General features: G+C 43.6%; 2 protein-coding genes across 2 annotated transcripts in view; one reads left to right on the forward strand and one right to left on the reverse strand.

Moving 5' to 3' along the window:
* Positions 1-10,381, forward strand: part of LOC137261177 (di-N-acetylchitobiase-like) — a 34,442-nt gene extending 24,061 nt beyond the window's left edge. The window contains exons 8-9 of the mRNA XM_067798883.1: positions 3,351-3,494; positions 4,142-10,381. Of these exons, the coding sequence (XP_067654984.1) occupies positions 3,351-3,494; positions 4,142-4,308 (311 nt within the window). The 3' untranslated portion in view covers positions 4,309-10,381. The remainder of the gene's footprint in view (positions 1-3,350; positions 3,495-4,141) is intronic.
* LOC137261179 (hsp70-binding protein 1-like) lies at positions 10,376-27,092 on the reverse strand. Its single transcript, XM_067798885.1, has 6 exons — positions 26,525-27,092; positions 22,813-22,987; positions 22,416-22,637; positions 14,438-14,593; positions 13,121-13,329; positions 10,376-11,745 (listed from the first exon to the last, which is right to left on the reverse strand). Exons 1-6 carry the CDS (start codon positions 26,666-26,668, stop codon positions 11,668-11,670), a joined length of 984 nt encoding a protein of 327 aa, XP_067654986.1. The 5' UTR covers positions 26,669-27,092; the 3' UTR covers positions 10,376-11,667.
* Between the last annotated feature and the right edge of the window lie 108 nt (positions 27,093-27,200).

The raw sequence follows: 27,200 nt of genomic DNA on the forward strand, positions 1-27,200 counted from the left end.
TCCTGGGAAGACCTAGAAGAGCAGTTCTTTTGCCTGGATTATGACAAGGAGGCAGGAGATGTCGGTGATGATGATGGTACTTACTTACCCTTATCGGCAGTCTTTGAGTGGATCGCTGATAGGCTACCAGACTGCCCTTTGCCTTTGCCGGATTCCAGCAACCCGCTGCTATTCATTTATCCCCAGAGCTGCTCATCCCACCTCATCCTATGGGGGCGGACGCTGTGGCCCTATTAGATAAGGATTTTGCGAAGCTATCATTAAATCCGACTATCAAGGCATCTAAGTCCAGGAGGTCTGATAGTAAGATTCACAGCTTGGATTTCGCGGACAGTGGTTCTGTCCAGGATGAATCGCTCAAGCGCCTCTCAGGCTCCTTGCAGTCCTCTTACAAGGTACAGGATTCCAAGTTGGCAGCCATCGATACGGAACTCAAGCGCATGCTTAAGCCGATTTTCGCGCTGGCTTCTGCTACCTCGGCGGCGGTGATGGATTTGTCTGAGGACAACGCCCCAAGGATTGACCACCTTACTACAATCTTTGCTTGGCAAGGTAAGGTGCTGCACGATCTTCTTGGACATCTGCGGGCGGCATTGGCTATGACAACGATGGTACGTCGATCTTGCTTGCTGGACACCTGTAATTGGCAGAAAGAGTTCAAGCGGCAGTTACTTTGTGCGCCCTTCACCTCTAAATTCCTCTTTGATGATAAAATCCCTGCAGTATATAAGCAGCATGCGGAATTAACCAACACAGAGGTGGCCTTATCAACCTTTGAGGCATTGGGATTGGCCTTTTGTGGCAGAGCCAGAGGCAGTGATACTTCGTCAACGCCCGGGCGAGGCAGGGGCAAGCGCCCCTACTCTGGACGTTGAAGTCAGGGATTTCTACAACTGGGACCTCCCACCCCCAGTCGCACTGATCCACCTGACTCCAGTAGGTGGAAGACTAGGGGTCTTCTGGGCCAACTGGTCATTCCTGGGGGACCTGTTTGTGAGCAAGATCCTGAAGTCCGGCTACAAACTGCCATTGGTCGGGACTCAGACAACCTCAGGGCTGTGGTCAGGCGCCGAAAAACAGTGGCACATCAACAACTTGGAGCTGCAAACCGTCATCTTGGCAGTGTGTCACTGCTTACCGACTCTAGCAAACTCCAAAATCCTGGTCGCGTCAGGGCACGACCAGATGCAAACAACTTCTGGACCAGATGTTCCACTTAGCAGATCTTCTTGACAGCAACGGAATTGTAGTCGCGGTTCGGCACATCCCCGGCTGCGTGAATATTCTAGCAGACGCTCTGTCATGTCCCGGTAGGCCATCCCCGACGGAGTGGATGCTCCATCCAGACGTGTTTCGCCAGCTCTGTCTTCATCGTGGGAGACCCCTTGTGGACCTCTTCGTTACCAACTTCAACCACCAGTTTGCCGAAGTATGTGTCTCCTGTACCGGACCTGCAGGCGTGGGCGATCCCTGTAGTGGGAAGACCTGATGGTTACGCGTTCCCACCACCAGTCCTTATCTCAGAAGTGGTCGCCAAGATCAAGCAGACTCAGAACCTGCGACTGCTCTTGGTCGCGCCTTGGTGGCCAGCCAGGCCATGGTTCCCCGACCTGCAACATCTCGCCAGCGGAGAGCCGCTCCAGCTCCCAGATAGGTCACATCTGCTTCGACATCCGCACAGTCGGTAGCTTCATCTGGACCTGCTGAGATTCCATCTGCACGATTGGGTCATTTGCAGATGGCCTTAAGAGCTAAAGGCTACTCATCGCACGTGGCGAGCGTCATAGCTCCCTGGACAGCCAGACAGGCTGTTCTCCATTCCTCCGTTATCTTCAGTCCTGGGACATCATGACTTGGAGGAGGAGCTGTTGTGTCCCATTCAAATGTCCCGTTTTGAGCTCTCAAATGCTGCATCAGGAAGACAGCTTCTAAGAGACATTCCCGTAAAAGACTGTTCATCATCTGTTTTCATCTACCTGCAGAGGGTAAGTGAACAGGAACGCAGTCGACTTATGGCTTTGGTCCACGATCATGGCGGCTTATAATGCCAAGCATCTACCTCACCCGGTGGCGAACAACCCACACGAGATTAGAGCATTGGCATCTACCATGGCTCTCCATAGGAACTGTACAGTGCCGCAGATTATGGAGAGCTGCTTTTGGAAAACGTCGACCGTCTTCGCTTCCCACTGCCTGAGGGACTTGGTGTTTGAGGACATGGAGGGGCTACAGTTTTTAGATCTGTTGGTGGTTGCCCAGCAACTTACCCGGCCGTCTGCCCTTTAAGTAATAATGCTTTTGCTTACCATTGGTCTTAAGATTAACCTCACCCTCAGGGTGCGTCAGTTTTTCTTTGGAGTTCCCTTGGGTTACTCTTTGTCCTGTTTCCAGGTTTGTCCTGCGACTGTTGGCATGGGTCTCCCGGGTCTCCTAATGCATGTGCACTGGTTGCTGAGGGATGGTCCTCCGGAGTCAATACCACCATCCATCTGTCGAAACCATATGCATAAGACCTATGGTAAGGTAAGGTAAAATTTATTAAAATCTAAATATTTTAGATACTTAAATACTTACCTTACCATAGGGCGATGACTCCCTCCCAACGCTGGATGCTCCTCCCCACTCTGACCTCTTCGTACCTTCCTGTTGCCAGTAAGAGTGATTTTTGGATGGTTCGCGTTTGCGCGAGTGGGGAGATCATGTCACTTCCGTGACTACATTCGTAGATTACATGAGGTAGCCATCGAGGTATGGCGAATCAATGACTGTCTGATCTCTTCTAGCGAAGCTTGAGGTAATATGCATAAGACCTATGGTAAGGTAAGTATTTACATATCTAAAATATTTAGATTTTAATAATATTTTTCAGTCTGTTCAGATACACATGTGACCCATGAAGGTCCTGGGGTAGAAAAGGCCTTCAGCAACCCAGGCTTGCCATAAAAAGCAACTATGCTTGTCGTAAGAGGCGACTAATGGGAATATTTGGGATTGGGTGGTCAGGCTCGCTGACTTGGTTGACACATTCATCGGTTCCCAATTGTGCAGATTGATGCTCACATTGTTGATCACTGGATTGTCTGGTCCAGACTAGATTATTTACAGACCACTGCCATATAGCTGGAATATTGCTGAGTGCGGTGTAAAACTTAACTCACTCACTCACTCAGATACACATGCTGTGTCCTTCTGTTTACACACACCTGCAGTTGTTTCAGGTATTGCTATTCACTGTTTCAGGTATTACTATTCACTGTTTCAGGTATTGCTATTCACTGTGTCAGGTATTGCTATTCACTGTGTCAGGTATTGCTATTCACTGTTTCAGGTATTGCTATTTACTGTTTCAGGTATTGCTATTTACTTTGCTGAGGATCTGTCAAAGTCCCATACTCCGGCCAATGAGGGATTTACAGGTGGCATGTGGAACTGGGTGCTGCACGGAATTTTACAGACAACAGTGAAACAACCTCCCCCAGTGAAGTATCATCCTGGTAAGTGTACCTTTATCACAGCACTGTCCTGGTAAGTGTACCTTTATCATAACACCATCCTGGTAAGTGTTCCTTTATCATAAAACTATCCTGGTAGAGCACCATGCTAGTAAGTGTACCTTTATGATAAACCAATCCTGGTAAGTGTACCTTTATCACAGCACCATGTAGGTAAGTGTAGCTTTATCACAGCACCATGTAGGTAAGTGTACCTTTATCACAGCACCATGTAGGTAAGTGTACTTTTATCATAAAGCAATCCTGGTAAGTGTGCCTTTATCTTAGTTCCATGCTTGTAAGTGTAACATCAGTTTAGTCCCACGTTGCTAAGCATAGCTTGAGTTTAACACCATGTTTGTAAGTGTAACATCATTTTAACACTGTGTTGTTAAGTGTAGCTTCAGTTTAACACCACGTTTGTAAATGTAACATTAGTTTAACACCATGCTGGTAAGTATAGCTCGAGTTTTAGTGCCATTTTGTTTAGTGTAACTTTAGTTTAACACCCATATTAGTAAGTGTAGCTTCAGTTTAATACCATGTTGGTAAGTGTAGCTTCAGTTTAATACCATGTTGGTAAGTGTAACTTCATTTTAACACCACCTAGGTACTCCCACCACATCCATGACTATCAGTGCATGTTGCAGATGTTGTCGCTGGTGTTGCTGTCGGCTGCCTGCTGCTGGGGTTAGTGATGGGGGTGCTGTTCACGTGTCTGGGTCTGCGGAATCGGGTAAAGAAGACTCCTGGGACACCGTTCAAACGAGACCACCAGGTGGAGTACCATGATGAAGATGACGACCTCAACTTATGATCATCTCCAGCTGTCACCATCTCCATTTACCAACAACAAAACAAATATTCCAATAATGAAAGCATAGATTGGAGCAGCGAGTCCCCACAAAGTGTACAACTGATTCAATGGTAAAAGTGATGTCAAGACATAACATATTGCAGGAGGATTGGGCTCTGTGTATCTTTACTGTCACATCAAAACAGTATTCTGGATTTATTGGCAAGGGAGGTACAACTGTTACATGGTGATTTTGTGATTGGAAGTATTTGGTCTGAGGGATGTATTTTTGTGACTTAGATTCCAGTACTTAACGTTTCACTGAAGTTTGGTTCAGCAATTGTGGTACACTGTTGCAGTTATGCAGATTACTTTAGCTACAGCCAGAGCTTTCTGTTAACCTGTGGACTTGGTTTGTTTTTATGTTTGTGCACAAGTATTAATTTATTTTGCTCACTTGAATATAATATGATAACTCTATGAAAGTAATATGGCAGATCAGACAAATCCGTATAGCAGAGAGACAGTTGAATGAAGTTATATAGTTCGGAAGACAAGTAGCATGCACCTGTTTGCTATCAGGCCAATGAACTGTGATCTTTATAACTCTTTTGTCTTGTCATAGTTATTGTTGCTGTGGTAGTACTTGCTTCAGAGTATATTGCTGGAGTTGTGAAGATGTGTTGTCATGGTTACTGTCACTATGGAAGTTCTTGCTTGATAGTGTGGATTGCAGGGGCTGTAGTGGCGTGTTCATGGTAACTGTTGCTATGACAGTGCAGTACTATACAGTTTGAGCAGGGGCTGTATTGGTGTGTTGTCATGGTTACTGCTGCTGTGACAGAGCCGCCTGCAGTTTATCCAGGGGCTATATTGGTGTGTTGTCATGGTTACTGCTGCTGTTACTCAAATGCTGGCCTCTTTGTCACGTTTGAACATACCTGGTTGTCGTGTCATTGTCCTACTGATACATGCCTTTTGCTGACGCTCTTCAGCTACAGATATTGCTGTGTACAAGGAAGATAGAGGCACGATGTCTAAAACAATAATGGGTTTGGTTATGCTGTAACATATTGTAACAGCCATTTTTCGTGGCTGAATGGTGTGTGTATTGTGTCTGAAGCCTTTGATATTTCACTTATTGCATGTCTATAACATGATCCATCACATGACCCAGCTTGACATTCTCTATGACCATGACAACCATGACAACAGTTGTAGCAAGGCAGACCTTCCCTTTCCTTGGCCTCCAGTCAGTGTGAATTCACCCTTTCAAAGAAAAGCTCCAGAAGGATTGGAGATGGCTCACGTAATCTGCACATTTTCAGTGGATTATTACAACAGAGGTTGTGATCTAAACATTCTAATCAGCACATTGTTAAGGGACTACTACAACTGAGGTTGTGATCTAAACATTCTAATCAGCACGTTCTTAGGGGACCATTACAACAAAGGTTGAGATTTGAACATATAATCAGCACAAATATAAGGGAATATTACAACAGAAGTTGTGATTTGAACATTCCAATAAGCACATTCTTCATGTAGTATGACAATATAGTGTAACCAGAGACCAAATACTATTTTTATAGTCCCTGCTTCATGTAGGTCCACAAACGGCGTTGTCACAGGTACAGTTTGACATTCATCATATGATGTAAACTTTCAGATTGGTTGTCACTATGTACTAGACATGGCTTCTTTTCCCGGGATAACCGCATTTGAGGTTTTCATTTGTTCCCAGGTTTTACAGTTCTAAGTGAGACCTATTTCCCAGGTTTTACAGTTCTAAGTGAGACCTATTTCCCAGGTTTTACAGTTCTAAGTGAGACCTATTTCCCAGGTTTTACAGTTCTAAGTGAGACCTATTTCCCAGGTTTATGACCTCTCCAGATGTTTTCTCTAGGAGGATTGGATCCGCAAGTTTCAGATTAATAAGCGGACACTCGACCTCGCGGCTAATGGGCCGACAATGATGCATGGGTTGAATTATCTATTTCTAGTTTAGCCTACTGTCATTAAATTGATTTTACTGGCACTTCAGTTACTGTTATGTGGTTTCATTACATGATCATCCAATTATCCACCATACACGGTTTATGTGTATAATAAAGCACTCGTCCTCAGTTATGGTTTGGAGAGTAAGCTCTTGACCATCTGGTTGAAAGGAGTAAGATCGAGAACATGTAGTGCTGTGAGTCTTACTTCTCACCACCCTACTGTCATGGGTCTTACTTCCCCAACCATAACCTCGGAGTCGTGCTTTATCCTACACGTAAAACACATGTTGTGATGACCTACTCGGAACCTACGTTGCTCATCAGAGTTGCCTTCCTTTAGGAGTGCCTAAATCTGATGATGAGTTCGAATCCCAGATACACCTTGACCTTGTTTCTAGGTTTGTCAGGAACATGTGTTTGCTCACAAACCGGTATATCTAATACCTGTAACAGTTGCCCTCACTTTACTTACTTCATAAACATTCTGGGTTGGATAGTTGAGCCCCCTGAGGAGCATCTTCCTGACAGATGATTACTTGGTTTAGATGTATGTCCCATTATACGTGTCATGTCAGCCCCCTTTGTGTTAGTAGTGTCGATCATACTCTGAAATTATTGTGTACAGTTATGTCAAATCTTCTATTTATGGTGCAGGTCCTGTATCTGGACCTGTGAAAATATAGCATCTTCAGGCTATATATAAAAAGTGTTTTGTAAACATTTTGCAAACAGAGCAATAAGATGTTACAAATGCCCAAGGCTGTGTGTACAGTGTATGTATTGCAACATAAATGCCTTATGTCCTGTGGTGGTCTGCTGATCTCAGGAATCTGGTAGTATCTCAAGGATACCGTGAGACATAGCTTGGTGAAGAAATGTACACTGTATGTTTGTGAAGCTCTGTTGGGATCATTGCAGTCTGCAGTATATTGATTTCCCTGATCTCTGGGATGTCAGCAGGTAAGGAATATTTTGTGTGGAACTAAGGTGTTGTGAACACTGGCTGACAGTGTTGATGACTCCTGATTCAAGAGTTATCCCCCATGTTACAATCTGTGGCCTTCAGTGTTGTGTTGTAAAGTGTGTTGTTGTGTAGTACGATTGTGAAGATGTCCTCATCTTGCAACATTCCAATACATAGATGCATCATCATCATCATCATCATCTTCATCTTCATCAACATAAACATTCCAGGACTAAACCACCGTTGAATATTTAACCTGCAGAGGTACGCTATGGCAATACATTTATTGTTGTTCTTATTTTCATATCTTGTTTTTTTTCATCCAAATAATGATTTCTATTGGTTTGTGAAACTGTGAATGTTTTAGCTGTTTAATTGTTCATCACTGCATATGTCCACTGTGTACCTGATGTAGACATCTCCCTGTCTACCTGGTGTAGAGATCTCCCTGTCTACCTGATGAAGAGATCTCCCAGTGTACCAGGTGTAGAGATCTCCCTGTCTACCTGGTGTAGAGATCTCCCTGTCTACCTGATGAAGAGATCTCCCAGTGTTCCAGGTGTAGAGATCTCCCTGTCTACCTGGTGTAGAGATCTTCCTGTCTACCTGATGAAGAGATCTGTGTACCTGATGAAGAGATCTCCCAGTGTACCAGGTGTAGATATCTCCCTGTCTACCTGGTGAAGAGATCTCCATGTGTACCTGATGTAGAGATCCCCCTATCTATCTGGTGTAGAGATCTCCTTGTCTAAAAGAGATCTATCTGGTGTGGAGAACTAATCTAGAGCTCTACCATGCTGCTTGTTCTAGAACTTCGTTTGCCTTCCTTGCTCTGTGGGGATAGATTTACTATTACCTGTATGGATTGTCTTGTGAATCTGTACATCATATATAAATCCCTGACAATGTGACGGTCAGCTTGTGTTTGATCAGCGGTATTCCCAGGACTACAAGAGGGACAGAGTACTAAACAGCTGTGTTGACTAATACTACTTAAATGGGCTCATCAAGCCCCATCCCTGGAGCAATGGCCATGGTGCAGGAAAACATTGTGACTTAGCAATGTTGCAGTGTCACATGTTGTATATAGACAACAGATATTTGAGAAGAACCTACACTAAAACACTGTTAGTCTGGATGTTTATGTACTTATGGAAATCACACCGACAAATCTATATAGTTGGTGAGTCACCTGAAGTGTGTATGGGTGTAACTAACATCCAGAACATGGGTTTGACTGTGTGGGGTTTTTATTAACGATATCCAGCAGGTGGATAGAACGTCTCACTTCAGACAGATCCAGACTGACACAGTTTACACTTGAACACATGCAGTAGACAGACAGACAGATCCAGACTGACACAGTTTACACTTGATCACATGCAGTAGACAGACAGACAGCTCCAGACTGACACAGTTTACACTTGAACTCATGCAGTAGACAGATCCAGACTGACACAGTTTACACTTGAACACATGCAGTAGACAGACAGACAGATCCAGACTGACACAGTTTACACTTGAACACATGCAGTAGACAGACAGACAGATCCAGACTGACACAGTTTACACTTGAACTCATGCAGTAGACAGATCCAGACTGACACAGTTTACACTTGAACACATGCAGTAGACAGACAGACAGATCCAGACTGACACAGTTTACACTTGAACACATGCAGTAGACAGACAGACAGATCCAGACAGACACAGTTTACACTTGAACACATGCAGTAGACAGATCCAGACTGACACAGTTTACACTTGAACACATGCAGTAGACAGACAGACAGATCCAGACTGACACAGTTTACACTTGAACACATGCAGTAGACAGACAGACAGATCCAGACTGACACAGTTTACACTTGAACTCATGCAGTAGACAGATCCAGACAGACACCGTTTACACTTGAACACATGCAGTAGACAGATCCAGACTGACACAGTTTACACTTGAACACATGCAGTAGACAGACAGACAGATCCAGACTGACACAGTTTACACTTGAACACATGCAGTAGACAGACAGACAGATCCAGACTGACACAGTTTACACTTGAACACATGCAGTAGACAGACAGACAGATCCAGACTGACACAGTTTACACTTGAACTCATGCAGTAGACAGATCCAGACAGACACAGTTTACACTTGAACACATGCAGTAGACAGACAGACAGACATGTACTCTGTTAATGACTTTGTCATTATTTCAGGCCAAGCTAAGCAGTCAATCTTTTTGACACATAGTAATATTTTTGCAGTTTATGTTTTCAGCTTGCAGCATTCTCATCTGCAAGTTACCCGACACTCGCTGGGTTGCTTAGCAACCAGACTATTCAAATTGACAGAGTGAAATTTTAGAGGGAATGGTTCAGATTCGTAGTCCTCCAGTAACTTGGTAGTGTTGCAAACTAGGATAAACCATAGGCGATGTACGCGTTTGTCCAGACAGATCTTCAGACAAAGTTTTATATTTAACACCGATTATCATCGTACTCTGAGAGCACTGATTTTAGGCAGTCTGAAAATAGTCCTCACTAACTGTTTAACCACTTATGCAGAGTTTTTCATATCTTCAAATAATACATTTCATTGCAGAATACATGACACATGAACATGTTTCTGTGCATTTGTCATGCAGGAATTTGTTTGCTTTGTAGTTTTAAGATTCTCACAAACTCATGTACATTCCATGCTTCATAGAAAACATTGAAGCCCTGTTGCTTTGTCACCCCAGGAAACAGATGGTACATTGCATGACAATCTGTGCAAGCTAGGCACCAATGATAATCTGTAGTGCCAGACCAGCAAGTGCAACTGTTTTGTTAAAGCAGGGTTTGACGTACCAAGGTTTCATGGTGTGCGAGTTTAAATCTTCATCACTGCATCCAACCAACTTTGCTTCAGGTTGTGAACCTTTAAAAGATTAATAATGTTGTTTATATTTTATGATCATACAGAAATATTTTTGGTTTGTGAATAGCTGATACATATTTGTTAAACATGTGTATTTTAAAGATGGTAACAAGATTGATAAGTGCTGTCTGAATTACCACTCTCTACACATGCATTTGTGCTGTTTGCCTTTGTGCGATTCTCTGGTAATAAACAATTGATTTTTACAGGTTTCATTGTTTTTATTTTAGTTCAATATATGAGACACACAAACTACTGACACTTTCCATAGTTAGAGTACACAATATGTACAGCATTTCCATTGGATGAGAGCCATCACAAGCATGTGACACGTCCTATCAGTTTCCTGTTTCACACAGGTGTTCTTACATGACATTATCAGTGGTGGACTACATCCACCATCCTGGGGACACCCACAGGAATTCCCTGGCAGCAGCAAAGACAAAAGCATTATTTCTGATAACTTGACACTTTAATCTTGACCTCAGCATGCTTGTATACACTGGGAGGCATGTCTGATCCTCACAAGCAAACAGAAGGCATGAACAGGTGAAACTATCAATCTGACCTGTACTTAGACAAACACTGACAGGACTGTTCCTAAAGCAGCCCATTCCTTAACATATCTGACAAATCTGTATCATCACCTCTCAACGAGATATCAATGATAAGGATCCTATCACCACAGCTTCATCGACAACTTTGCAAAGCCACCTCATCTTGGTGGTGTTATGAGCCATTTTAATGTACTGTATGTGAAGAATATATTTACTAGACTGCATTCCGGAGATTATTCTTAACAGACATCTGCTCATATAGGCTGACAACTTACTCCACAAGACTTTTCGGAAGAGACATTTGTGCACACATGACCTAATGTCTTCTCTCTCCCCTTTTTCTTGCAACACATGTCTCTGTTATTTGTTAGTGAAAACAGAGTGTTTGAAATATCTGTCTGCCTGATGATCACAGAAGATAACTTGTGGAAACATCATTTCAGGCACAAAACTGTGATACATAAAAATTACGGTAACATGAAACAAAATTGTCATATATAAACATTACTGTAAAAGAAAAGATTCCAACCATATGTAGAAATATTGGCAGACTGAGAAGGAACAGGAGCTATCACATAAATGAAGTCTGCATAGGAAACATCTACATACATGAAGTCTGTACTTGAAACATTATGCAACAGATCCTGTCAGCTGCACAAAAACACCCACTTATCGTCATGGTAACAATGCAGGTCCACTCTACCTCACAAAAACAACACATTGTCATATGTTTCACATCACCAGCACAAGGGATGTGTTCTAGCATCCTCAGCAACAGTCCAGCAACAGCAAGGCACATGCTGTAACATGGGTGGGCATCCACAAGAGCCAACATCACAGATAACACGGACAGTGGTGCAGGTTCACTGAGCCATCACAGCTGCTGAAGGCTGGTCAGTTGGTCCGGGCACCTCTAGACCTGCAGCTGGCCAGTTTCACCTGGCCCCACAGTCTGCCGGGGAGTCCCCCCCAGAGATGATGTGTAGCAGCTGTGTGGCATACTGCCTCTCCTCCTGCAACAAACACACACCAGTGAAACACAGAGTGAAACCTGTAATACATCAACTGATTTACATCAATTACCTTGCATGTGAAAAACAACTTTACCATTACATTCTAAAAATAAAGTCTAAAAATTATTGGAAACATTCTATGTTGTTTAATGTCCCAATAAACAATATCTAGCTGTACGTTTTCCAGTCAATAACCTCACTGTGGAGTACACAACATCACCAAGCTCGCCCGTCCAATCTTTGTAGTTGGTTAGGGTTAGGGTTAGGGTAAAACCCTAACCCTAGCCAATCTTTGTAGTTGCGTTTTAACCAAAACCTGTAAGCTTACACACTTCATGAATGGCCTGGACTTGAACCATTTGAAAAATGTACCACTTACATTTTTATCAAAGTGAACATTTCTGCATGTTTACAGCACATTCTGTGACTGTGAACAGTGGAGAAGAGGAAGCCATGCATGTGTGAATGAGTGAGTTTAGTTTTACTTTGCTTTTAGCTTCATTCCAGCACTATCACCTCATGGGTTGCCAGAAATGATCTTCACACATGGTAATCATGTGGGGAAATTGAGTGAGCGTGAGTAGTTTAACACAATGTCATGATGGGGGACGCCAGAAATGATCTTCACACATGGTAATCATGTGGGGAAATTGAGTGAGCGTGAGTAGTTTAACACAATGTCATGATGGGGGACGCCAGAAATGATCTTCACACATGGTAATCATGTGGGGAAATTGAGTGAGCGTGAGTAGTTTAACACAATGTCATGATGGGGGACGCCAGAAATGATCTTCACACATGGTAATCATGTGGGGAAATTGAGTGAGCGTGAGTAGTTTAACACAATGTCATGATGGGGGACACCAGAAATGATCTTCACACATGGTAATCATGTGGGGAAATTGAGTGAGCGTGAGTAGTTTAACACAATGTCATGATGGGGAACACCAGAAAGGGGCTTCACACATCGTACCCATGTGGGAACTGAACCCTGGTCTTTGGCGTGATGAGCAAACACTTTAACCAATAGGCTACCCCTCTTCCCCAAGTCGTATGTGTATACTTGATACTAACTTTGATTGGTGTGCAATCAGAAACTGCAATATTCTGAATACTTTATGGAATGTAGGGCAAGGTAAGTCCATGAATATATTAAGTAAAGGGGGATTTTATCTGAAACAATTCACCACACTCACCTGAAACAACCTTAATGTATCGTCTGAAACAACTGTCGTTGATTATGAATCATCTACAACATCCTCAATGACTCACCTGGACCAAGCTTAACAGAAAGACCTGGACTAATCTTGGGACTCACCTGAAACTCCTCCTGGTCTTTGACCAGCTGTATCCTATCTTTCAGCTTGGGACTCACCTGAAACTCCTCCTGGTCTTTGATCAGCTGTATCCTATCTTTCAGCAGCTGGTGCAGCTGCAGCTCTGGTCTCTGGCATTCTGTAACTGCGCGACTGTGGTCTGTGATGATTGTCAGCAAAGCACTCATCAGGTGTTCATGTAGCTCACTGTGGTCCTCCCCTAGGTGTCCAATCAACTGATCAATCATGCCAATATCACAGAGGATGTCTGAAGAACAAAAGGTAGTCAGTATTACAGAGGAAGTCTGAAGAAGAAGAGGTTGTCAGTATCACAGAGGATGGGTGAAGAACTAAAGATAGTCAGTATTACAGAGGAAGTCTGAAGAAGAAGAGGTTGTCAGTATCACAGAGGATGGGTGAAGAACAAAAGGTAGTCAGTATTACAGAGGAAGTCTGAAGAAGAAGAGGTTGTCAGTATCACAGAGGATGGGTGAAGAACAAAAGATAGTCAGTATTACAGAGGAAGTCTGAAGAAGAAGAGGTTGTCAGTATCACAGAGGATGTCTGAAGAACAAAAGAGAGTCAGTATTACAGAGGAAGTCTGAAGAAGAAGAGGTTGTCAGTATCACAGAGGATGGGTGAAGAACAAAAGATAGTCAGTATTACAGAGGAAGTCTGAAGAAGAAGAGGTTGTCAGTATCACAGAGGATGGGTGAAGAACAAAAGGTAGTCAGTATTACAGAGGAAGTCTGAAGAAGAAGAGGTTGTCAGTATCACAGAGGATGGGTGAAGAACAAAAGGTAGTCAGTATTACAGAGGAAGTCTGAAGAAGAAGAGGTTGTCAGTATCACAGAGGATGTCTGAAGAACAAAAGATAGTCAGTATTACAGAGGAAGTCTGAAGAAGAAGAGGTTGTCAGTATCACAGAGGATGGGTGAAGAACAAAAGATAGTCAGTATTACAGAGGAAGTCTGAAGAAGAAGAGGTTGTCAGTATCACAGAGGATGGGTGAAGAACAAAAGATAGTCAGTATTACAGAGGAAGTCTGAAGAAGAAGAGGTTGTCAGTATCACAGAGGATGGGTGAAGAACAAAAGGTAGTCAGTATTACAGAGGAAGTCTGAAGAAGAAGAGGTTGTCAGTATCACAGAGGTTGGGTGAAGAACAAAAGATAGTCAGTATTACAGAGGAAGTCTGAAGAAGAAGAGGTTGTCAATATCACAGAGGTTGGGTGAAGAACAAAAGATAGTCAGTATTACAGAGGAAGTCTGAAAAAGAAGAGGTCAGTATCACAGAGGATGGGTGAAGAACAAAATTTTGTCATCTATCAGCTAATATGCCAATAAATGTCCAGTACAATGATGTTGCCATGGTTACCTTTATAGGCTGGTTGGTTGGAACAGATGTGGGTGAGGAAGAAGGATGACTTTATCTTGAGCTTCTCCACATCAGACTGCATCGCCCGCATCAACACAGAGAAGCCATCCTTGTCCACGAAGACTCTCTGTGCTTCACTGTTATCTCGACTCAAGCCTACACATACAACATACTGCATCATAGTAACCTTGGAGACAGTGATTCAATATCATTTCTCAAAATGTGACATCATTTACATGGAGTTACAGTTAGTGCACTTTAAGGTCACATGCAACGTAAAACACAACTTTGCAGATTCTGGTACCTTTTGGTATGTACTTACCGAAACAAATCATCAAAAATGCCAGTTCAAAATATCCAGTTGAAAAAAAAGGGATGAAAAAAAAAAGCCAGCGAAATCAGTGAGTGAGTTTAGTTTTACGCCGCACTCAGCAATATTCCAGCTATATGGCGGCGGTCTGTAAATAATCGAGTCTGGACCAGACAATCCAGTGATCAACAACGTGAGCATCGATCTACGCAACTGGGAACCGATGACATGTGCCAACCAAGTCAGCAAGTCTGACCAGACGATCCCGTTAGTCTCCTCTTACCACAAGCATAGCCACCTTTTATGGCAAGCATGAGTTGCTGAAGGCCTATTCTACCCCGGGACCTTCACAGGTCCCGCGAAATCGGAGTTCAAACATTTCACTAAATTTCCGCCAGTGCTGGGGGAAAAACTGGTTTTCGACAGCTGTGCTGCGCTGTGTCCCTAACACATGCGGAGTGAATAGGTTCGTGGAGCTTGAAACAGTATGCATGTCCAGAGTATGAGGTCGTGAGCAGTAGTCTAATCTTGGTTGTGTACACAAACAAGTAAATAATCTACTCGTTATGTAAAAAAACTCGAACAAACCTATAGAGGTTGCAGATTCTTTGAATAGAGTCCTCCTTGGGGTACTTATAAGCATTTAAATGTTCTTTAAATTCTTGCGACAGTTGTAACCATATTTTTAAATAAAAATATGTACAAAACAAAAAACATCATTTTTATCTTGTGAGACTATAACCTCAAGCCAAACACTTCTGTTCTGTAACCAATACAGTCAGAATGTGGGGAGGTGGGTGGCCGTACCCCAAGGAGGAGGAATCTGCAACCTCTACAGGTTTGTTCGACTCTTTTTCATACAGATCCTCCTTGGGGTACTTATAAGCATAAGACAGACTCCTAAAGACTCCTATCTTCGGGAGAGGCATTCTGTCTGCTTGTAAACCTTACATAAGATGATAACCTATATTACGAAACGAAAGTAACAAGGAATCACACTTACCTGGTCATGTGACCGTCTGTGCCTGGCGGCGGGGGTGCGGACCAGGGCCAGGCTAATACATGGTCTAACCCTACTATTTCTGAAAGATAGCCGTAGGGTGCCTAAAAAAATTGCCCCCCCTCTCTTTTTTTAGTACCGAAAAACGGGAGAGAGGACAGGCAACCGATATCACTGAGATTGATTCGTAGGCACCGGCCAAGGTGCTAGGGAAGGACTCAGACAGTCTAGACCAGTAAGCAAAATACCACAACCACAATAGAGCCCATCATCGGGATAAAAGATGGAAAGTACAAGATAAGACATCACCACCATGTGTACTTGTTGCAGCTATAAAGTCAAATGATCGTTCATCAATTTGTGAGGTTAGTTCGATCGGCTAGGGCGCTCGTGCCCTGCCCACTGGTGAGAACTGACTGGCCAAACCGAGCACGCTCGAGGAACGTGCTCGGTCGGCTCCAAATAGCCGCGGAGCAGATCTCCTCAATGGGCAAGGATGATGCAAATGCCTTAGACGTCGCCACAGCCCTAACAAAATGAGCTTTCAAACCTTTGGGGAGTATACAACCTTTCGAGGTGTGTGACATATAAATGGCAGAGCCACCTACATATGGTCTACTTGTTCGCCTGAAGGCCAGCCGATTCACCACCATAGCAGCAGAACAATTGATCATTCTTCCGAATGTCCTTTGTTCGTTTGATATAAGCCTTAAGGGTCTTACGGACATCTAAGACGTGAGCACGTCGAAGATAGGTACCAGGCGGCGAAGGGTGGATGAAAGCAGGGAGCTCAATAGGCGCCGTTAGGTGAAAGGTGTTATCTCTCTTAGGACGGTAAGTATCTGGCAATCGAATGCTCACTCTGTCTTTGTGAAACACCGTTAATTCAGGGTTGGCGGACATAGCATGTATGTCTGGCAAGTCCCACGGGGGACTAATCTGCCCGACAGACAGACGGATTCTGTCCACTGAAGCACTGAACTAGAGGGTGCTGCCCCAATAATGCACCGTCAACAGGAATGTGGAAGGCAAAGATTGCCGTGGAGTAACCTCTAACTGTAGAAGCGGCCAGCTTCCAGCTTAGATTGTAGGAACTCCAACACAGATACTAGATCTGCAGAAAAGGGATCGAGAATCGCCCCTGTCGACACACCAGCGCGCATAACAGGCCCATCTATCCTCATACTGAACGTTTGTCGAATCCCTCCGTGAAGCCAGAATTGTGTCTGCAGCTGGTGCAGGAATTCCTCTCGCTTGGAGGTGATTCCGGACAGCGGCCAGGCCACCCACGGAATCCTAGGATTTGGGTGCAGTGCTCCGTTCTGGGATAGTAAGTCCAGTCGAAAGGGTAATAGTACAGGAGGCCGAGCCAGAAACCTGAGAATTACCAGAAACCAACTTTGAGCTGACCAAAGCGGTGCCAGAAGCACAAGTAGTCGAGCTGGTTGTGCGGTCAGCTGCGAGAGGACTCGTGAGATCAGAGGTACGCCCACAGAACTCTGTCTGTCCAATCGAGGAGAAAGGCGTCGTTGGCTATCGCTCTCAGATCTGGTATTCTTGAGCAAAACACAGGAATTTGATTCGGCGCCCCAGAGGCAAACAGATCCACCTGGAACGACCCGAAAAACTGGGAAATAATCCCAAATATCCAACGATGCAGCATCCACTCGTGTGAGGCTAGTATACGTCTTGAGAACGCATCCGAACGAAAGTTGTCTATGCCCGGGAGATAGATGGGAAGAACCTGAATGTCGAACTGGTCGCACCACAGCAGAAACTGACACGCATCGTGCAGGAGGGACGGAGACACTGTGCCGCCTTGCTTCAGGATATACGTCAGAGCGGTCTGGTTGTCCATCTCGAGGCGAACCACTTGACTCCGCACTGGCTCCACAAAGCTCTCGAACACCCGGCGGACTGCTCTCAATTCCAACACATTGATGTGTAGGGTGACTTCGTCCTTGGCCAAACGTCCAGAGACTGATAGTTCACCTAGGACGCGCCCCAAGCCCGTGAGGGAGGTGTCCGTCTGAATCGAGAGGGAAGGTGTCAGTGTCTCTAAGGGGATTCCCCTAGACAGATTTCCGACTTCCATCCATCACCGCAGGTGAGGAATCAACCAATCAGGAGTCTTGAGAACAGTCTCATAGCTCTCCGAATGGGACCACAACTGGGCTAACGCCTGTTGAATGGGTTGCATCCTCAACCTTGCACGCCAGACCACGTCCACTGTAGCCGCCGTAGTGCCCAGTAAATGAAGCCAAGTTCTTGCTGTGGCTGTGGGGGACTCGAGGAACTAAGTACAGTCCTCTGAGCTTTCACGATACGGTCTGGGGCCAGGGAAACAATCCCCTGCGTCGTATTGAACCGTGCCCCCAAGAACACCAGATCCTGCGTGGGGGTCAGGTCTGATTTCTTGAGACTGATGATCCAGCCGAGCTTCAACAGGATGTCGATCACCTGCTGTGTGGCATCGTGTGATAACAGGAGCCGAGGGCCCTCAAAAGCCAATCATCCAGGTAGGGGTGACAACACCTGCCCTGTGACCTGGCTAGCTGAGCTGGGATCAACATAAGTTTGGTGAACACCCTCGGCGCCGTGGAGATGCCGAAGGGCAGAACCCGAAACTGATAACACTTCCCGTCGAACGAAAACCGAAGATATTTCTTGAACTCGGAGTGTATCGGAACATGGAGGTGAGCGTCCTTAAAATCGATTGATGTGAGCCAATCCCCTGTCTCCGTGGAAGAGATCACTGAACGCAGTGTCTCCATCCTGAAGGACGGAACCTCTATGAACTTGTGCAGCCCCTTGATATTCAAGATAGGTCTGAACCCTCCGTCCTTCTTGGTCACAAGGAAGTACGTGGAATAAAACCTGTCTTCTTGTTGACCTTCCGGAACCACCTCGATGGCTGCCTTGTCCAGTAATGACTGGACCTCGGCACGGAGGACCTCTGCTTTTTCCCGGGAGAACGGCATGGGAGTGTGCCGAATCCCTGAGAAGCGTGGAGGGTCTTACTTCCACTGTGGCATATGGCCATCCCTGGCTGTGGACAGGACCCAGGGATTTGAAGTGGCTGCTTGCCATTCTGAAAGGAATAGTGACAGCCTGCCGCCTACAGGGACTTCTGGCGCTAGGCAATGTACCCCCACAGTCGGCAGTTCTCCGCCTGCTTGTGCGGGGGACACCAAAGGCTCTGGACAAACGTTTAACGGGAAGCCGGGGCAGGCTTCCCTTTGCCCCGAAAAGGCTGCTGTTGCTGCGGTTGCAGCAACGCAGGACCTTTGCCTTTGCCCTTCGCCCTCTTGCTTTGTTTGTGCAGAAGTGGAGCAGTCCACTTAGCACCCTCCTTCACTGGCACCGAAGGGAAAGCTGAAGCAAGAGCGGGAGGCCGTTGGCGAGACGAGGAGGGTTGCTCCTTGAAGGTGTTAACAGCCTCCGCTGCCTCCCGCACCACCTGCAGTGCCCCAGGGAAAAGGGAGGAAGAGGGAAGATCCCAACCTGTAGGGCAGTACTAGGAGTGCCTGCTGGGTAGTGGGTGAGTACCGGGCTACAGACAACCATAGCTGACCCAACCCCATGACGGCCCCCATCATCTGGCTGGCACAGCACATAATGCTATCCCGCGCCAGATGAGAGTGCATGTCCATAAGTTCCTCCCCCAACACTGCCGACGGAGAGTTCTCGACAGTGCTCCCTTGATCCAACAGCTGCCCCTGCAAAGCAGAAAGGTAGGCTGAGTGGACCACTACTCGCAGCAGCTGTGGAGCAGCCGTGGAGAAGGGCGGCAGCCGCCGGCCCTGCCTGCCAAGGAAGAGGAGGAGGACCACCCCAGGGTAATGGAGGCGTACACACACTCGTCCACCTTCGTTGGTTCGAACAGTGAATCCTAATCTAACTGATACCGGCAGCTGATCTCTGGGAGATCAGCTCCAAGGGGTCAGGCTCAGACACAGGAATCGCCATCTGAGGCAGGACCTCGGCAATCTTTTCCTGAACCTGCATCAGCGACGAACCAAACGAGTACGGGACCTCAGTCTCACACTCCTCCCCAATCCCCTCCTCCTCCATGTCCATCTCTTCACGCTCCTCGGACAGGGAACTCTTGCCATAAAGCAAACCCGCCGAGGGCGCTACCGAAATTGAACCCGAAGGAACAGAGGGACTGAGAAGGGCTGAGACACTTGGTTCGCCCCTGCCAGAGCCCGAACTAGGCCGTCTGGGTTCCTGAGAAAAGCCCCCCACTGGAGGGTTACTCGACAGTCCAGGGATAGGACGGGGTGCCAATGCCCATAGCGGCTGGGCAGTGCTAGGCTGCCTGCCCACTGTGGCACTAGGCGCGCTTACGACCGAAGTCGAGCCGCTGACACTGGGCGTCGTTGCCCCACTTGCAACGCTGGTAAAGCTGGGGCTGACTGCCCTAGGCAAGTCCATCAAAGTGCCAGAAGCACAGGGCGGCTGCTCCAGAGGGAGGAGCGTTCTCCGAGCCTCAGCCTTGGCCGCAGCCTCCCCCACCCACACCCAAAAAAGCAGGTTGGAGTAAAACAAAAAACCCTGCAAAGACACTCAGCAAGGCACCTCAAGCATGCGTCATGTAGGTCCTTGGCGGGGATAGACAATGTGCATGTTGAGCAGGGTTTAAACTGCAAAGCAACAAATAACCCCTAGTGTTGTGTAATGTAACAATAATGAAACAAAACACGCATGGGCGCGAAGCTAACTAACTAGAACTAGCAACGTAGATAAGTTAAGAGCTAAGTGCCACTACACCATAATTTACAACAAACCTAACAAAGTTAAAGTAAATATGGTAATAATATATATAAAACGTGTGAAACAGTATAGCTGAACAAACGTTTACTTAAAAAGACCGCCATAGAAACTTAAAAGTTTTGGCGGGAAAAAACTTACCGCCCTCCATCTTGCCAACCACGTGGTTAAGTGACAGGGACAGAAAAAACAACATTTAGACAAGTGTACTGTAAAAAATGATTCCTAGAGTGCCCATGCGTTTAATAAAGAAACCATACACAAAGTTTGAGTCTCTGAGTTACTCATCTTTGAACCTGTCTCTTATCTAGTAGTGCAAGAATCTCTAGAACTGCTGAGCACGTCTTCACAAGCGGGCGACAGAAAAGGAAGTTTTTGGCTTGAGGTTATAGTCTAAGAGTTACCTTCTCTTGGCTGTCACGGGGCCAGATGCCCTGTGGGGGTGGTCTCACAAGACAAAAACAATGTTTTTTGTTTTGTACATATTTTTATTTAAAAAATATGGTTACAACTGTCGCAAGAATTTAAAGAACATTTAAATGCTTATAAGTACCCCAAGGAGGATCTCTATAAAAAAGAATTGTTGATTGAGGTAAGCAGTCTCTGTCACAGAGAAAGCTCGTTGTCTGGTTTATTCACACGTATATGTCTGCCTGCCTGTCTGCTGAAGACAATATGCAATACACGGCTTCAATCATTGACCACATGCAATTTGAACTTAACATGTATCAGGCTATACGACATAAACAAAATCAATTGATTTATGACTCATGCACGAGAGTCCCATCTCTGCCACATTATGTAATTAGGCAGTTGTGATACATATGACATGTTTTCATGTCTGTGGGTTGCAAACAAACTACATCCATTTTTCTCGGATAACTGGATCTGATGGAAATTGGTGCAAACTCTTGTCAGTTTCAAGTCCTACTTTGTACTTAAACAAATAACAGAATCCAGCCACACAGTAGTTTACCATCTCTACTGATATGATTTTTGATTTGATTGAACACAAATTCAGAGAACATGTATTTTCAAAACTTAACATGTCTATATACATTCTTCATGGATAACAGCTTCTTTTAGTGTATATGATTCTGTTTGACAACAGTATATGAATCCATACTGAAACGACGCATCAAGTACACAAAAAGAAGTTGTTATCCATAAAGAATCTTACTTTCTTGTGACTCGCCATACTTCTAAAATGCCCATCAAACAGATCATCTTTCTGTACACACAATGAACCCTCAGCATATCAGCAAATGAAACAGCCAATCGGAAGCTGCCGTTACACTTGAGTGCACATCCACCCGCTACAACTGGGCTCGGTCTCCCGAGGGCTTCGTTTCGGGGGAAGTAAGCCCAAGTACAAAATACTGCACTTTTGAATCACGATTGTACACTTATAAGTTTGTTTATTTGTTTTTTAAAAGCAGCAATGTATACTATATGTCATGAATAAGTGATAAATGTGTTTTAATTATGTTTGATTTTTTGGTTGCATGTGACCTTTAATGTTTCCTGCTATCAGCATCTTTCATTTACTGAGATCTTTCATTTAACGACTGTGATGTCTACCGGGGGTATGTACCATGCACATGGCAGCCCCGTTCCAGGCAGATCAACATCTGTGTCTTTAGTATTTTTCTTTTCACTTATAAAAGTAAACCAGTGTCATACATAAATGATGAGAGTTGAATTCCATATGCATGTCAGGAACTACTGTCGTGAGTGGAAATCCTGGCTCGTTCTGATCCTTCTACACCTGTTTGAATCAAATAGGTGAACATCAAAGACCTGCATCCCTCCCAGCTTTCCTCACACCTAGATCCAAACTACCAAATGGTGGTGACACTGTGCAACTACCACTACCAGCTGAATGTGTCACTCACATGAGATGGCATACAGGGCCTTGGTCCTGACAGTTGTGTTAACGTCAGTATCCAGTAGCTGGAGAAGTATGGGGAGGAGATTCGCCTCCAGCACAGCTGCCTGACAGTACGGGTTGTTCTGTGTCAGTGTGCCGATCAGATCTAGGCATGTCCATCGTAAATCAGGAACATCGCTGTTCAGAAGAACAGGAAGGATTTGAAACCCTCCTATCTTGTGAAAGTCTGCAACAATGAATTGCAGATTTATAACACACATTATTGAATAAAGACATGTTTATACAAAGTTACAGAGATATCAACAAGGTAATCCAATTGAAGGGGCTCCATATGATAACAGCCATTTCTGTAACCAAGATAAACTGAAGTCAATGATCAATACGAAGATGTCTATACGAACCTATAGCAAAGTCAATCTGTTCTGCCCACTCAATAATCTCCTCTAGAGCAGTTATCTTCTTCTCCACCCCATCATCGTCATCTTTCTCCATCCTGACAACACCAATGCAGATCTGCATCCTCTCTACAGGACTCATGGTCATGTCGGTCAGTGCCTTCTCTAGCCATTGCCTTCTCTGAAACATCATCCTCACAATAATAACACATGCTACATACGCAGAAAACAGTGCAACAAAAATGTCCATGTCATTTTGTCAAAGGTTTTCCTAAAGAAAAGATATGGGCTCTCAGAATTAAAATGCTGTATCTGAAAAGTAGCCTTTGCACTTTTAAAACAGATAATTAATACAAGTATTAGAATACAGCTGATAAAAATTAATGGCTCATCCTGCACAAAACAATTTACGTGAAAGCTATTACATCAACACTGATTTCTACAGGGCAATGTATCTGTGCAGTTATGATATGAAGACACGAGTCAACCAGGTCAACAAGCCTGACCTGCGGTGTAAAAATGACTATGAACCTGTGAGCCCCACTATCACTGATAGTATCAGTATAAACTTAGTCACAAGGAAATACAGTTAAAATTACGCATCTCTGCTTTGTCAACCAAAGTTTTCATTTTCCTTAACCTTTTAAAAAAAAATACAAATTGGAATATAAACATGTGAAACAAATAGATGATATCTTTTAGAATCACAACAAGAAGATAGAGTCATCAATATCCCCCGCATTACCTCAAATTTCAGTTTAACTCATGGAAACGCGGAAAATATTTCATTACGAATACCCAAACTACCAAATGGCATTAATACACCACCAGATCTATCTATGTGCCAAGTTTGGTGAAGACATGTACATATTGAATGGTTTTGAAGTTCTGCTCCGGAAAGGTTAAATGTGCATGGACGTAACGGGTGCATTTTAATACCCCCAGTAAAATGCATTGCGGGGGATAACAAAGCACCCATAAGGGTGTCCGTACTTAATTCTGTGTTTCTCATCTGTAAAAATCACTTTCGCCCATACAATAAAAAATATATTTTTATTTTTAACCTTTGCGCTGCCCACTCTCAATTGTACACCACCCACTGAAAGAAATTGCCTCACCACAATAAAAAAAATAAAAAATGAGCTTAAAATGTATTGAATTTCATTGAAAAACGAAAACAAAAGCAAATCTTGCATCTTTACTCCCTGTCACAACTTAAGATTGCTACCCACTATTATTTATGATAATGATAATATTTACTTATAATAATTTACTATTATTTATGACAATGTTAGGAGTTCGCCATTTTCATGCAAATGCATGGTCAACTAAACAGTATCGTGTATCACTGGTAGGAGACTTTGTTACAGTGAGAATAGAGTCCTTGTGATTTTTGCGACAGAAACTTTATGATTTGTGTCAGAGTCTTTGTGATTACATATGGCATCTGCAAGGTGAGGGTAAGGTACAATAAACGTTGACATCCAAGGTCAGCTACAACGGGAATTAATTCCACGTTTCCCTCAATGCCATGTTACTTTGAAGATCACATATCGCTATATTACTCAGAAAACCGTTGATAACCATGTAAGTCACAAACTGAAAATTTCTAAATTTGTTTGTAATGTATATGATATACTGAGAAAAGCGAACAGCAGACACATATTTGAAACTAGGAGATGCTCTACAGTGACTGAAGATTTTTGATTATGAAATTGATGTAAAATGAAATTCATTCTTCGTCATAGATAATTCACAATCTAAAAATGGGTTTCGGGGACACAATTCCTGAAATCTTGTTCATGAACCAGATTTGGATGTTTCTATTAATATATCTGTGGTGTTTAAAGATATCATGAATGAAGCCATTAATTTGAGGTGACTTAAACTGAATGAAAAAAATTCATATTTCATCTCTCATCTGTCCCATGACAGGATAATTTTAGCTAGATCATCATAAGTGGTCAAGAGTAATGTGGTGATGTTTGTCCCCAGCTTTTAATGCCACAATGAATCATGTGAATATTGTGTATTACCATAATGGAACTGTACAGGATCGGTTCACACTGGTTGAAAATCTCCTGGCAAGAATATTGCTGTAAGGTAGACCTGTCATATCCTCCTTTTCTCCAAGCTTAGATTTACTTCAGTATTCAGGAAATACATCCAGTAAAAACCAATGTAATTAACCCATGTGTAGGATTAAAATGACAATGAGTTGCCACTTGAACAGGGATGTAACACTACAGTCTGCTCCTCAAGTCTGTAGTGTTTATCCACTTACTGTGTTACATGAGACAATGATTTATATTTGGAAGTCTAATTATGACAGATAGCGCGTTGATAATTATTATCTATGACAATGCATCCATCATATTCATCATCAAAATCATCCAGAATATTGACTTCAATGTCTTCTTCTGAAAATATTTGCTTTGTAGTTGTACAGACTATGTGGGTTAAGCATTATGCCATTGTGAATGGAGCTTTGTACTATCTGATTTTATGTGTTCCATTTCAGGAGGTAATGGTATTGTGACTTTCAATCCCTGGCTTGTACTCGTCAAAATGTTCTATAGACTTGAGCACTGTACATGATGCACAAAAAATTTCCCTTGAGTTAATAAATAAATCATCTTATTATATTACTAGTTCATGTGGGCAACTGAAATACTTTGTTATGATTATTTTTTTTCAAGGGTTGATAATCTTGATGTTTTACTCATCTTTATCATCAAAATGACTTTCATTGCAAATTATGATAAAATTAATTTCTATGCTGTTGTCATACATGTAGATAATGAACTTGCAAGATGATATCATGTGTAGATTCGAAAATTATAGTCTTTGATATCACAAACTAAAGTTATGATTACCATTTTATCTTAGTATAACACATATCATAATTGCAAAGACTGTGACAAATCACAGACTGTCAGAAATCATAAAGTTTCTGTCACAAAGATCACAAAGACTCCGTACTCTCACCGTAACCAAGCTCCCCACCAGTGAACACACATTGATAAAGCAAACTATATTGTCTTTGCCAGTGCATTTGGTGAGTATACATGTATATTTGAATATTGGATAGTATTTATTATCATTATTTTATTTTATATTGTTTTTGCCTTTTTCATTTTCCCCCGTCGGCTCACCCCATTATTGGAAAAGTTAGACGATGAGAAATACAGAATTAACTATGATAGTTATAGCTAAAACAGCACCACTGCAGAATGGCACCTAAATCGTTTGACGAAAACGACACCATATTGGCGAAGGATGGGTCCATGGATAGCTGCACATCTTGGTGAGACATTGTGATGAATGATGTGTAATGGGTACATTTCTGTGTTCTAAATACAGTTTCATTCTGACGCTGCATTTGAGTGTATCCAGTTGAGTAAATGTACTTAAAACATCGAAGAGTGCGATGTTTGTGAGCATATACTTTGTAAATAAACTTTAGAAGGGAGTCACTGTACGTTCCTCCATAAACATGATAAAATCCTCATCATTTAATGTCCCCACCATCCTCCCCCACCACTGGATGTAACATATGAACTTATCCCCATAAACGTAACTTTTGAACGGTCCCTAAACACTATCATCTTACTTCGAAAATTCAGTTTCCAACGCAAGAAAGTTTAACATTATTAATGCAATTATTGAGAGTTGTTATACAACTGAAGCCCGCGAAAATAATTTATCATGTTCCTACCTCTTCTGACATCTGGGTGAAATCACTCGAAGTGGTCGGATCCTCTGATTTTGTAGCCTGGACACAGAACTGGAGGAGACCCTTCATGTCTTTAGGTATTCTGGAGGGGCCTCTGCTACCATCATTGCCACCAGGTTCGGCCATCTCGTATACTCAGTTGTGTTCCACCTGTAGTAACTGATTCCGACTTCTACACGGGTGAAGGTTTATTCACTATATACCACGCTCCTCCTCGACTGCGCACTTTGTTCAACAAATCGCGTGCGTTTAACAAGATTTATGTAGAAACACCCAGGTGTCGCCTGAAGATTCTGGAAGCTCTATAGTCACGAGGATCGTCAGTTGATATGTACGCCTGTCATATACAAAAGGAGTTATGTCTGCTGATATCTTTCCTAGTTTACATTTATTTAGTCACGGGGTGGCCACTACTGAACAGAAAGGTTTGCTTTTATTGAAATGAAAAAAACAACAACTACACATGTGAATAAATCGCCGTTCTCCGGAAGTTGTGACATTTCGGCCCCCGTTAATGAAGAGTTCCACATTTGACAGCCATGTTCTGTTACGTTGCGTAGCGAGAGACGGATCCCAGTCTTATTATTTACTTATTTATTTATTATTTCCTCAGGGAGAACGATCCAACCTATTTTCAAAAGATCTGTTAATACTACCC

The sequence above is a fragment of the Haliotis asinina genome, chromosome 14 (genome assembly GCF_037392515.1).
Source record: "Haliotis asinina isolate JCU_RB_2024 chromosome 14, JCU_Hal_asi_v2, whole genome shotgun sequence".
Classification (NCBI taxonomy): Eukaryota; Metazoa; Mollusca; class Gastropoda; order Lepetellida; family Haliotidae; genus Haliotis; species Haliotis asinina.